At 43.6% G+C, this 14,543-nt stretch overlaps 1 protein-coding gene across 1 annotated transcript in view; it reads left to right on the forward strand.

Annotated features, from left to right (window-relative positions):
• Positions 1–14,543, forward strand: part of phf21b (PHD finger protein 21B) — a 249,813-nt gene that overhangs the window by 218,042 nt on the left and 17,228 nt on the right. The window contains exon 12 of the mRNA XM_041215898.1: positions 9,016–9,038. Within this exon, the coding sequence (XP_041071832.1) occupies positions 9,016–9,038 (23 nt within the window). The remainder of the gene's footprint in view (positions 1–9,015; positions 9,039–14,543) is intronic.

Here is a 14,543-nt window from a genome sequence, read left to right on the forward strand (position 1 = left end):
CTTTTTTGCCCCTCATTGATATCCAGGCTTTCATATATTTCTTCCATGGCCAGGGATCTTTCTCTAGCAATCACTTTGTTTGCATTCCTTTTTGCCTTTTATACTGTTCTTTATCATCTTTGAGCCCTGACTGTTTTCACGTCCTTAACAGTTCCAGCAGTGGCATTTGTTGTCTCATTTGCATTATAGTTTCCATGAGCACCACTGCAAAAAGAGACAGGTAGCTAAGCTAGATTTGGGGTGCATGGTACATGCGATGGACCACAAGAACTACTGTATGACCTGTGATAAAGTCAGACACTTTGATCTTAGTAATGACAAGCTTTTCTTTTTGGTTCACTGAGGGATATACAGTGGATATGGAAAGTTGAAGTTTGCATGAATTGAGATCTAGCTTGAGCCGCCAGTGCTTCTATTCTACTGGACAAATGCGCTTTATGTGAAAAGACAATCATGGATTTAGGGTTCTCAGTAATTTTAAAGAAGATGCAAGGTTGAACAAGGGACCTAATTTTAATATATTCTACACATAAGAATCCTTGCCTCTGTGAAGTTTTCCAAAATTCTTTACTTGCACACTTTGTAAAAGGATGAATTCTATACTTGCTTCTAGAAACAGTTTGGATAGTTTGGGGCGCAGGGGAAACGAGAAAAATATTAATTATTTTTCTGAGCTAGCAGAAATGGAGATAAACTGATGTATACATGTGTCTGCTCCTCTTTATATGTTTCCTGTTCCAATTTTTTGTAAAGATCTGAAAATATATTTTTTCTCTAATTGAAAAAAAACATTTTTAAGGCTCAATTAGATAGATTCTTGATTGACAAGGGAGTAGGAAGGAAAGTGGAGTTGAGGCCACAGTCAGATCAGCCATGACCTTATTGAATGGTGGAGTGGCCTTGCTCTTGCCCTTAATTTGTATGTTCGTATGCCCTTTTACTGTTTTCATTCCACCACCAAGGGCAGGATTTTCCCGTTGGGGGAGCGGGGCCCACTCACCAACACGCAAAATGACTCGCAGTGATGTCGGGTGGAACTCCCAACGTCACCGTACCCAATTTAAATTTTCAGGTAGGCGGGGGCGCAGCAAAATCAGCTGTGTGCTCACCGACCTGTTAATGGCCAATTGAGACCATTGACAGTCATTTAACTAATTAATAGACCTGTCTGTCCAACCTTAAGGTTGGCAGGCAGGCCAGGAGCCCTGGGGAATTAGAAAAAACATGAAACCTCATCCACAGGTAGGATGAGGTTTCATGTAGGTTTAAAAAAATTTTATTAAAGTTTTTTTTAAAAATTATGGACATGATCCAACTCGTGTTAGGGAATTTTTTTTCTCTTTTTAATATTTTTTAACGTACAGCCGATCTCCCTGAGGCAGGACTTAGCCTCAGGGAGATGAGTGTGCTCTTTCATGCACATGCACAAAAGAATATACTCTCAGGTTTAGGGATTTCCCCCCCGCCCGCACAGGGAGCGCTCAGCGCTTCTGTGCGGACATCACGCTGGGCGGGCCTTAATTGTCCTGCCCATGTAAAATGGCACTGCGCTCCCGATTGGGGGTGCCAATCTGAGGCGCACCTGTTCATGCACGCACTTCAACTTCGCCCCCAACGGGGGTAAAATCCTGCCCCAAGTTTCTTTTCCAACCCTTCTCTTCCCTGATGATCTTTCACGCACTTCTTCACCAGTCTTCCTAATAAAGTTTGCCACCATGTTCCACCAGTCTTCCTTGGTGCCTGTCATAACTTCTATTTCTCTTAGCTGTGCCTCCATCTGCTATCATGGCTCTTTTGAGCTTCTACCTGATGTTCTGTGTGCCTATTGTCACTGCCGTTTTGTTTTCTTTGCGATCAGCTCTGCCATCAACACTATGTTGGGTGGTCAGTGATTCACTTGGGAAGACTTTGCAGTTCTTTGCATGTTCTTTTCTAACCATGATGTAGCTCAGCTGCGTTTCTCTACCACCACTTGTGGGTTATAAGATAGTTTCTGCGTTTTTGATGTCACGTATTTAATATTACCTGTTTGTTGTACAATTTTTTTATACATTCATGGGGTGTGAGTGTTGCTGTCAAGGGCAGCATTTGTTGTCCATCCCTAATTACACTTGAAGATTTATTTTTATTCTTTCGTTTGATGTGGGGCCATCTCTCATTGTCCTTGAACTGAGTGGCTTGCTGTAAGCCCTGTAAGTTACATTGCTGTGGGTCTGGAGTCAATGTAGGCCAGACTAGGTAAGGATAGCAGATTTCTTTCTGCTAAAGGGCATTAGTGACAATTGATGTCATTGCTAAGGCTAGCTTTCAGTTCCAGATTTATTGATTGAATTTAAATTCTACTGGCTGCCATGGTGGGATTTGAATCTGTGCCCTCATATCATTAACAAAAACAGAATTACCTGGAAAAACTCAGCAGGTCTGGCAGCATCGGCGGAGAAGAAAAGAGTTGACGTTTCGAGTCCTCATGACCCTTCGACAGAACTTGAGTTCGAGTCCAGGAAAGAGCTGAAATATAAGCTGGTTTAAGGTGTGTGTGTGGGGGGCGGAGAGATAGAGAGACAGAGAGGTGGAGGTGGGGGGGTGTGGTTGTAGGGACAAACAAGCAGTGATAGAAGCAGATCATCAAAAGATGTCAACGACAATAGTACAATAGAACACATAGGTGTTAAAGTTAAAGTTGGTGATATTATTGTCATTGACATCTTTTGATGATCTGCTTCTATCACTGCTTGTTTGTCCCTACAACCACACCCCCCCCCTCCACCTCTCTGTCTCTCTATCTCTCCGCCCCCCACACACACACCTTAAACCAGCTTATATTTCAGCTCTTTCCTGGACTCGAACTCAAGTTCTGTCGAAGGGTCATGAGGACTCGAAACGTCAACTCTTTTCTTCTCCGCCGATGCTGCCAGACCTGCTGAGTTTTTCCAGGTAATTCTGTTTTTGTTTTGGATTTCCAGCATCCGCAGTTTTTTTGTTTTTATCCCTCATATCATTAGCCTGGGCCTCTTGATTACTAGTGACCTTATCACTACACCACCAGCTCACCCACTAAATGTGAACTGTTTTCTTGAACTAAGGCAGTTCATGTGATGTAAGCACATCCATAGTCCTGTTAGGAAGGGATTTCTAGGATTTTGACTCAACAAAAGTGAAGGAATGATGATACATTTTTAAGTCATAGAGGTATTGCCTCACAGAAAGAGGCCATCTGGCCAAAGAGTGCACGTCGGCCCCCTGTAGAGCAGTCCAGTCAGTCCCCTGCTCTATCTCTGTAGCCCTGTAAGTTTATTTTGCTTACGTGCCCAGACAATTTCCTTTTGAAATCATTGTCTCTGCTTCCACCACCCTTGGAGGCAGCGAGTTCCAGGTCATTACCACTTGCTGCGTAAAACAGTTCTTCCTTATATTTCCCCTGCATTCCTTGCCCAAAACCTTAAATCTGTGTCCTCTATTCCTTGTATTATTTCCTAATGGGAATAGTTTTTCTTTTTCTACCTCAGCTAAACATGTCATGATCTTGTACATCTCTATCAAATCTCCCTTCAGTCTCCTTTGCTTCAAGAAGAATAACCCCAACTTCTTCAACCTAACCTTGTAGCTAAAATCCCTCATCCCTGGAACCATTATGGTGAATCTCTTCTGCACCCTCACAATCTTCCTAAGGTATAGTGACAGAACTGGAAGCAATAGCATAGTTGTGGCCTAGCCAGAGCTTTATATAGGTTCAGCATAACTTCCCTGCTTTTGTATTTGATACCTTTACTTTTGAAACCCAAGATCCCATATGCTTTGCCAACTGCTGTCTCAATATGTGCTGCCGTTTTCTAAGATCTATGTGTATGAAGCCCCCCCCTCACCCCCCAGGTCCTGCTATCCCTGTACACTTTGTAGAACTGTGCCATTTTGTCTATATTGCTTCTCCCTTTTCTTTCTGCCAAAATGCTTCAACTCTCACTTCTCTATATTAAACTCCATCTGTTTCTTGTCTGCCTATTCTGTTAGCCTATCAATATTTCGTTACAGTCGATTGGTATCATCCTCAATGTCAACCACATCCCCAAGCTTGGAATCATTGCCAAATTTTGAAATTTTACCTTGTATTCCAATATCCAAGTCAATTATATGAAAAAATATTTGTGGTCCTAGCATTGACACTGTCTACCATCCTCCAGTCTGGAAAACAACCCATTTACCACGACTAAAAGCAAAATACTGCAGATGCTGGAGATCTGAAATAAAAACATAAAGCACTGGAAAAACTCAGTAGGTTTAGCAGTCTCTGTGAAGAGAGAAACAGAGTTAACATTTTGAGCCCAATAAGACTCCTTCAGAAGAAGTCATATTGGATTCGAAACATTAGCTCTGTTTCTTTCTCCACAGATCCTGCCAGACCTGAGTTTTTCCAGCACTTTGTTTTATTTCATTTGCCAAGACTCGCTGTTTTCTGTCCTTAAAATTTTTATCCAAGCTGACACTGACCCTTCTATTCCATGAGCCTTAATTTTGTTAACCAGACACTATGTGATACTTTGACCATCCTGACTTTAAGAAAGACTTTGACATAGAGACATAGAGTTATTGAATGGCTTCCTTCTGAGCCATCGACTATCGAGTTCATGCTGGCTTTCTGTAGAGCAAGAGCAATCCGGTCAATTCCATTCCCCTCCTGGATCCCCCTAGCTCTGCAAGCTTATTTCCCTGAAGTACACATCCAGTTTCCTTTTGAAATCATTAATCGTTTCTGTTTAAAGGTCACAGAATCATTACATTACAGAAGGAGGGTATTCGGCCAATCTACAGCATGGGCTGATCTAGGTGAGATTTGAACTCTCAACTTCAGCATTGCACAAGCCTAACCAAGGATGAGAAATTTCTGCTGTTTGGCAGGATTCAGACTTCTGGATCATGGTTTATCAATCCAAAGATACCAGTTTACAGTAGTTAATATGGGAACAAAACCAGTAATTAAATCACTAGCAACTGCAGTTCTCATTAAATGGTTGGTGCCAGTATTTAGAGCAGACTAGCCACTTATCCTCATGTGGAATGTGGTCAGATACGAAAATTTCCCATAATTTCACTGATTCTACTTTTGGCCTGAAGTTGTTCGTAAAATACTTTGTCCTCCTGAGCAACTGTACATTGAGAAAACATTTTGAGCAGTTTGACTAGAAATTATCTTTAACCACCAACAAATATACAGATGGAAGTGAAAAGCAAAATACTGCGGATGCTGGAAATCTGAAACAAAAACAGAAAATGCTGGAAAAACTCAGCAGGTCTGGCAGCATCAGTGGAGAGGCAAACAGAGTTAATGTGCCGAGTCTTTATGACACCTCTTCAGCTCGGAAGAGTCACGTGGACATGAAACGTTAACTCTGTTTCCAAATATGCTGCCAGACCTGCTGAGCTTTCCAGTATTTTCTTTTTAATACAGATGAAAATGCACTCATATAAAAAAAGCTTTATTCACAAATACCTTTACTTACAACGCAGACAAACTGTGCCCTCAGATGATTTGATGGGGTCTGTGATCTTTCCCTTTGTCTTTTCAATGGTTTCTGTGCAGGTTAATATTTACAAGTTACAATATATAATTTATAATGTATACATTGTTGAGATAAATAATCTGTGGCTTAGGACTTAAACATGCACCATTATCTTGCCTATCTGACCAAGTATCTCTCTTAGGGATGTGATGGCTACTTGTTTACCCTACAGTTAGAAACTGAGTTTGATGAAGTGGCCCAGGAACATTTCCATTTCACTACAGATCATAAAAAGTGCTATAATTTTCTGACCCCTCACGCTGTAGTGACTTTGCCACTTTGTGCTATAATATGTACGTGATTCCTTGTCACAAAAAAATTTCAAACCATTTTACCTTTAGTCACTAATTTTCAGACCTTTTCATCTTTGGCCAGTCCCATCCCTAACAATTGCGTCACTAGAGCCACTTGAAGGGAACTTGCAGACGGTGGTGTTCCCATGCATCTGCTGCCCTTGTCTTTTGAGGTCAAACTTTTCGGATAGAGGACCACATCTAGGTATAGAAATTGCATGGGGGTGCCAGCCATAACTGCCCAAGAAATGAATAGTTATAATAAAGGTACATTTTGGTACAAGTAAATTTAAAACCTTTATTATTGTGATAATTTAACCACCATAATGTTGCATTGCTTATAGTAATGAAACCAACTGTACCTTCTTTTTCACACCCTTTTGGCTTGTACCCTCTTTTTCACACCCTTTTGGCTTAATGTTAATAATGCAGTTGGTCACCCCTCTTTACAATGGCATCAAATTCCAGTGTCACTCGTTTTCCCTCTTTACAGATGCTGCCTGACCTGAGTACTACCAGCATTTTATGTTTTATTTCAGATTTACGTTATCCACAGTAGTTTGCTTGTCTTGCCAATATAACTGCTGTTTTTCTGTAATCCATAATATGGTGTTGCAAGAATCACCAAGGGGAAAACAGTAAAGAAAAGAGAAAGAAAATATGGAGAGACCAAAAGGCATTTTAGAGGCACTCACCACATGTTGGGAGTACAGTGATCTGTATCCTCTCTGAACCTTTCATTATTAGAGCTGGGATTTAATATCCTCACAGCACATTTTAAAGGAGGTGCTACCAAGTACATGTGTAATCTTTTCCACACCTGTTAGGAAACATGTTCTAATTTTCAATTTTCTCAAAACCCTAACCTAAAACCACATACTCTTCACATTCTGTTACATTCATCATCATCCTTCTAAAAATCTGAACAGCAGCACCTCAGGTATGCACCAAAGATGCTTTATTAACTCTAATTTTTGGATGTGCATAAACAACTAATCTCTGAGATGCCCATCACAAAATGTTAAACCAAGATAGCTTGACTTTAAGGAATACATATGTTGAGATTCCCTGCTGGTGGCAGCATCTAAGCTTGGATATCTTAATTCCTTGTCCACCAGCAGAATTGTAGATCAAGTTTTTGCTGGATCTATAAATTTGCAACCCCCTGGTTCCTTTGCCAATTACCTTAAATTTGTGTCCTCTGGTTACCAACCCTTTTTCCACCAGAAACAGTTTCCCCTTATTTACCTAATTAATACCATCTATGATTTTGAACATCTCTATTAAATCAACCCTTAATTTTCTCTGCTCTAAGGAGAATAGCCCCAGCTTTTTTCATATCCCACTAAACTGAAGTTTCACATTCGTGGTACCATTACAAATGTGACCATAGGAATTTATAATATAAAACATTGACAGGACATACACGCGGATGCAAGATTTTTGAGTAGATTATGGATAGATGTATAACCAATTCAGTAGACGAAGGCACTCTTCAGTGGATTACTTTTCGACATGTAGACCTGAAGGCCCCAGGTTCAAATCCTTGGCTGCCAGTTCCCATAGCACAAGACATCAGCAAGTATCAGCACCTTCAGTGAGGTAATGAGAAAAATGGAAACACAAAACTATAAAAGAGTTGACTTGACTTTTCATAAAGAACATTAAAACCTAACTGTTAAATAAATTTTGAAAATATACTTGAAAGTATATATCTGTAAATCCAAAAAGCAAATCAAAACTGCAGTAATCTAGTGAGTAATTTTAAATGTACATTTTGTACTTTTGCTGCTGCTCCACGTGCACTTCCTGATTTAACATGGTGGCTGCGCTCTCCAGGAAAAACCCACCTCCTAACTCCATTCATTGGCCAACTCCAACTTACCTGCAAGTACTTGGCCTTGAAGTACTTCACTTGAAGCTCTCCACAATCTGCGATTTACTTTCACAGCTCTTGACACCTATTGACCAGGCACCAGGAGCAGTTACGCATGCACTTTTGGGTTGCATTGCATTTGCTGGCGTACCTTGCGTGCTTCCCCTGCTGTAGCCATGAGCTGGATGTGGCCCATGAGCCTTAGTTTGTCCAGGATTGTTCGAGATGGGAGAAGTCACGGGTTTTGGAAGGTTCTGTCAAAGGAGACTTGGCGACTTGCTGTAGTGCATCTTGTAGATGGTGCACACTGCTGCTATTGTGCACCGGTGGTGGAGGGAGTGAATGATTAAGGTGGTGGGTGGGATGCCAATCAAGTGAGCTGCTTTATTCTGGATGCTGTTGAGCTTGTTAAGTCATGTTGGAGCTGCACTCATCCATCACACTCTTGACTTGGGCCTTGTAGATGGAGGACATGCTTTGGGGAGCCAGGAGGTGAGTTACACATTGCAAAATTCTCAGCCTCTGACCTGCTCTTGTAGCCACAGTATTTTTATGGCTGGTCTAGTTCAGTTTCTGGTCAATGGAATCCCCCTGGGTGTTTATTGGGGGGATTCAGCAATGGTAATGGCATTGAATGTCAAGAGGAGATTGTTAGATTCTCTCTTGTAGGTGATGGTCATCCATCCAATGCTTCCTTGACAATCTGAACAGTGTGTTTGGGTAATTGTAACCACTAACATCTTTCACTGCCCCAATTCCTACTAAATTGTTTGGCAGCACAGAGCAATACATATTAGTACATGGGCAAAGAAGTAACTTAAAAGTTATAAGTGAACTATTTTTTGTGAAAGTAATGGGAGTCAGTGCAAATTTCATTTTTCTAAAGACACAAATGAATCTCTTCTCTGACTTAGATATTTTGAATGTAGATATTTCGGTACTTAGCTAAAGATATCATTTAAATTAGTGAATTAGTGAATTTTCATTAAGTTTGAAATTGGTGCATCTGTGGAAGAAACACTAGACAATAGGGCAGGATTTCTGTAAGCTCCTTCCACCAAAAAAAAAAGTTTTGTTCTTCCACCTCTCTTTACACCCCCCCCCCCAACTTCCCCACAAAATTGTATATGGTGTCTAATTTTCAAGGTCCTCATAGTATGATGTAATCTGGTGATCCAGATGCCTCTTGTAATTGGTCTACTCACTGAATCCATGTTAAAATCCTCAACCCAGGCTATTCTATAAACCAGCTTTTACTAACGTGTTTCTGCCTCTTTCCTTAACACGCAAGCCAATGAGGACCTTTGTTGGAAGGTATGTCTCCTACATTCAGTGGCTTTTTCTGTATGGATCTCTTGGCATTCAAAAATGTGAGACTTTTATTACTGCAGAACATGAGCAGTACAGTACAAGTTCTATCTTCGTATTTAAGCATTAGTGTGATATATCCAAAAAAATTATTATTGCTTTTAAAATGTCACATTTATCAGTTAGTGCAATCCCTTAGTGCAGCATTCTGGAGAGGTTTGGAGCTACATTGAGTGAATCTGTAAGGTTTATTAGGAAACCACCATATTTACAAAATCAGAATTTCAAGAACATCGGTTGAGGGACACAAATCTTGTAATAGTTGGTTATAATTGACAGTCTTTATTGAACTCCAGCATGGTTTAATCTCAGAATATAAATGTCAAGCTGTCTCTATTTTTGTTTGTGATCTCTTTATTCTGGGGACTGTGTCTACATTGATTTCCTACAAAAAAGGCTTTCTTTCTAAGCTTTCATTTCTTCAAGCCACTTTTTAACAAACATCTGCTTTTAAATTAATGTTATTTAAATTAAAGTTTTTCATAATGTACTTTCCAAGTATACAACTCTATATGACAAATGAGATTTATTAATTCTGATATGTGCATTATAAAAAAATGACTTTGTCATCACCTAAAAAGAAAACAACAAACTCACTAGTGAGGCTTAACAGGATTTGTTGATAAAATTACTAAAATGTGACAAGTTACCACCATATGACTACTGATCTTTTTATTGAGCAAAGTTCTTCAGTGGCTTAGTTGGTAAAGATATTGGGTGGAATCATCCCAGATTTGCACTAAGTGTGGGAGCAGATGGGATAAAGGACATGACTGGTGGGTTTTCACGCTGCATTGTCCCATTCCCATCTCATTAATTATGATTTCTTGGGAAACGTGCTGGGTCGGTTGTGGGGCATCCTCCGATTTGACCACCCTGTTGTCACTTCGGGGTTTAAGTAAACCGAGCATCATATTTAAAGGCCGCCCTTCAAAGAGCTAGCACTCTTCAAGGGATAGGAATCTGCTGGGAACGGATGACTGCCAAAGGGTGGAAACATGCTGCCCCAGATTTAATGACACCTGCCTCGATTTAGCGACACCTGCCTCGAGCGCCTACTGGATGCAGTGGAGGGCCACCACGATGTCCTCTAACCCTGCTCTGGTCAAAGGCCAGAAAGCAAGGTCACCAATCCCGCATGGGAGGCAGTGGCAGCGGGGGTCAGCACCAACGTCCTACAAAAGAGTACATCCACCCAGTGCCTAAAGAGGATGAATGATCTCCTCCGTTTCACCAGGGTAAGTCACTCTTCTCATCACTCTGAACTCTCACTCTCAAACCCATCACACATCCATAGGGATCTCATTCACTGCCTGTGCAAGGAACATCATTGTCACTCATACACACACACACACCTTCATCTGCCCTGTGAATCATGCCCTCATCCTGTCCAATCCATCCTCACCACCCACACATGTCAGGCATCCTTCTCATCTGGCCTGGCAGGTGTCCTGCTTACACTCCCTCCATCTGTATTAATGGAGGACAAGTTGGCACACAACAAAAGGGAGAGCTCATAGATTAGTGGAGGAATGTTTGAAATCAAGGTCCTCATGGACTTTGAAAATAGTCATCTAGCTAGCTGGCGGTGACCTGGACCTTTCCTGTGCTGACAGTGATGTTGGCGGTGCTCAACCAAGTAAGGATCCAACAGTGCAACATCCATCAGACAACCATGCTGTAAGTCACTCCCCCTGTTGCACAGTCCCCTGATATGCACTAATAATTTTCCCTTGCTTTTGCAGGCACATCTAGGAAACAGCCGAGGGGGAAACACGACCCAAGTCCTCAACTCAAGCCCCAAGGAAACCGCAGAAGAAGAATCTGATGACAGCCTCATTGATGACCCACCACAGCTCTCGCCCGTACCCTCCACCAGCGCAGAACGACACACCTTTGTGGGACCTAGCTTTAGATTAGCCTCAGGGTCACAATCTGCTGAGCACATCACACTGTCTGATGTGGCAGGGGTTTCCCAGGTTTCCAGCACTCAGATGACTGCTGGAGGCTAGAAATCTGCTGAGTCCAAGTCAAATGAGGAGTCTCTGGACTCGGTCATACCTCAATTGTTGGAGCTGCAAAAGCAAGCTCAGGAACATCAGGAAGTGATATCCACTGCACTCCTCAGATTGCAAGGCACGATAGAGGAGTTCGTCTGCATTCAGTCTGAGGTGATAGCGCCGGCATACCAATGCACCAAGGTCAACAATGGTTGGATGGCGGCCACCATGGAAACCTTGGTCCTGCACTGCTGCGCAGGCTGAATTCCATCGCTGACACCATAGTTGGCCTCCAAAGTGTTAATGCGAGAGGGGGTGCAGGACAGCTCAATCTTACTCAAGCTTCCCCTTCCCCTCAAGGGTTCAGTCAGGAGCCCTCAGACACCCATAGGGAGAAGGAGCAGCAGGTGTACACCTCATGACCATTCACCCAGGTAACTCCGGGAGTGTCCAGCCAATCTGAATCCCCTCGTCATGTGACCCAAGCAGCTCCAGCTCCACAGGCCGAGGAGAGTGCCACTGCCACACAGCGGGACCCCGAAAGCAGGTCAGGGCCCTTTAGGTTTTGGGCCTCCAGAAGATGCCCGTCAAGGTCATCACAGACGGGACATAGCAGTCAGCAGGCTTCCTCTACCTCCGCTTTGCATGTTGGGGGAGCACCAAGATGTAGTGGCAGGGTTAGGAAAGTTAAGAAGATGTAGTTGCACTGTGGTAATCACTTGTACGTACTGTTCCCAAGGACGTCTCCTTGCCTATGGCTCCTTGATCTGATGAGCAGTGTGTGTAACTCCTCCGTGTCCATCAGATTTCAAACCTTGGTTCCTGCACAAAATAAATGCAGGTGTCTCAGTCCAGGGCCTCTTCCCTGTGCTTTGTGCACACCTTCTCAGCACACTGATGGTGCGCCTTCACAGTCACCGGACACATTAGCCATACCTGCACCTTGATGAGGCTCATCATTGCTGCCAGACTGTCCTTGGCCAGCAGCACAGAGCTCCATCATTTTCCCTGTGTGCTCCCAGCACCTTTGAAGTGCGGCGAGCCCCATCTCATCAGCACGTCTATCCAGTGACAGTGTGGTCCAGAAGGGTTCAGCTCACGAAGGATGCCATAGGATCAGGAGAAGTTAAAGTTTCCCTGCTGCATCTTCATGATATGACTCTGTTCACAGAGCACAAGCAATCTGCCATCAGCCAGACAGGAGTCAGACATTCACATTATGTGAGGATCTATGGAGCGTCCCCAGTGCATGTTGTCAGCATCCTCCTGGAATGTAGGGACTGTGAACATATGCTGCATCTCCATGACAGGAGCCTTATCATAGAGGGTGTGTGTGCTGTCATAAGCCAGACAAGAGTCCACTGTTCACAGATGCAATGTAAGGATCTATGCTTTCTTCTCACTGCATGTCCTCATCATCCTCCACGATTCTAGCAGTAATGAGGGCCTCGCAAGCGTGACTGCCTTGTCTGGACAAGGCGATGGCCTTCGAGGACCTCCTCAGCCTCATCCCCGATGACGTCGTCCTCATCGGAGAAGATGCGCAGCTCCTTTCCCCTTTATAGCGGCAGATGCTGCCAATGCACCTGTCCATGACCGTGTCAGTAGGAGTGACCATCGTTGTACAGACGGAGTCACACCTTCACGTTGAGGATACCCTCCATCGTGTTTTGCGGCACCACCATCGTGCTAAATGGGATAGATTTCAAACAGATCTAGCAACTCGACTGAGCATACATGAGGTACTGTGGGCCATCAGCAGCAGCAGAATTGTGCTCGAGCACAATTTGTAACCTCATGACCCGGCATTACCATCAAGCTAGGGAATCAACCTTGGTTCAATGAATAGTGCAGGAGGGCATGCCAGGAACAGCACCAGGCATACCTAAAAATGAGATGTCAACCTGGTGAAGCTATAATGCAAGCTACTTGGCATGCAAGTAGCCCTAAGCAAAAAAAGTGATAGAGCTAAGTGATCCCACAACCAACGGATCAGACCTAAGCTCTGCAGTCCTGCCACATCCAGTCGTGAATGGTGGTGGACAGTTAAACAACTCACTGGAGGAGGAGGCTCCACAAATATCCCCATTCTCAATGAGGAGGAGCCCAGCACATTAGTGCAAACGATAAGGCTGAAGCATTTGCTACAGTCTTCAGCCAGAAGTTGGATGATCTATCTCGGCCTTTTCCAGAGGACCCCACCATCACAGATGCCAGTCTTCAGCCAATTTGAGTCACTCCACATGATATCAAGAAACAGCAGAAGGCACTGGATTCTGCAAAGGCTATGGGCCCTGACAATATTCTGGCAATAGCACTGAAGACTTGTGCTCCAGAATTTGCAGTGCCCCTAGCCTAACTGTTCCAGTACAGCCACAACGCTGGCATCTACCTGGCTCTGTGGAAAATTGCCCGGGTATGTCCTGTACACAAAAAGCATGATAAATCCAACCCAGCCAATTACCGCCCCATCAATCTACTCTCGATCATCAGTAAAGTAATGAATGGGGTCATCAACAGTGCTCTCATGCGGCACTTGCTTAGCAATAACCTGCTCACTGATGCCCACTTTGGGTTTCACCAGGGACACTCAGCTCCTGACCTCATTACAGCCTTGGTTCAAATGTGGACAAAAGAGGTGAGGTGACTCCCGAGGTGAGGTGAGTTTGACTGACCTTGACATCAAGGCAGCATTTGACAGTGTGTGGCATCAAGGAGCCCTAGCAAAATTGAAGTCAATGGAAGTCAGGGGGGAAATTCTCCACTGGCTGGAGTCATACCTAGCACAAAGGAAAATGGTTGTGGATGTTGGAGGTCAGTCATCCCAGTTCCAGGACATCACTGCAGGAGTTCCTTAGCGTAGTGTCCTTGGCCCAACCATCTTCAGCTGCTTCATCAATGACCTTCCTTCTATAATAAGATCAGCTGTGGGGATGTCGCTAATGATTGCACAATATTCAGCACCATTTGCCACCCCTCAGATACTGAAGCAGTCCATGTCCAAATGCAACAAGACCTGGGTTTGGGCTAACAAGTGGCCGGTAACATTCGCAAGTGTCAGGTAATCACCATGTCCAACAAAAGAGAATCAAACCATTGCCCCTTGATGTCGAATGGCATTGCCATCACTGAATTCCCCACCATCAACATCCTGGCTACCATTGACCAGAAACTGAACTGGACTAGCCATATAAACATTGTGGCTACAAGAGCAGGTCAGAGGCTAGGAATCCTGCGGCGAGTAACTCACCACCTGACTTCCCAAAGCCTGTCCACCATCTACAAGGCACAAGTCTGGAGTGTGATGGAATACTCCCTTCTTGCCTGGATGAGTTCAGCTTCCACAACACTCAAGAAGCTTGACCCTGTTCAGGACAAAGCAGTCCACTTGATTGGCACCACATCTACAAACATTCACTCCCTCCACCACCAATGCACAGTAGCAATGCCA

This window comes from Carcharodon carcharias, chromosome 21 (genome assembly GCF_017639515.1).
Source record: "Carcharodon carcharias isolate sCarCar2 chromosome 21, sCarCar2.pri, whole genome shotgun sequence".
NCBI lineage: Eukaryota > Metazoa > Chordata > Chondrichthyes > Lamniformes > Lamnidae > Carcharodon > Carcharodon carcharias.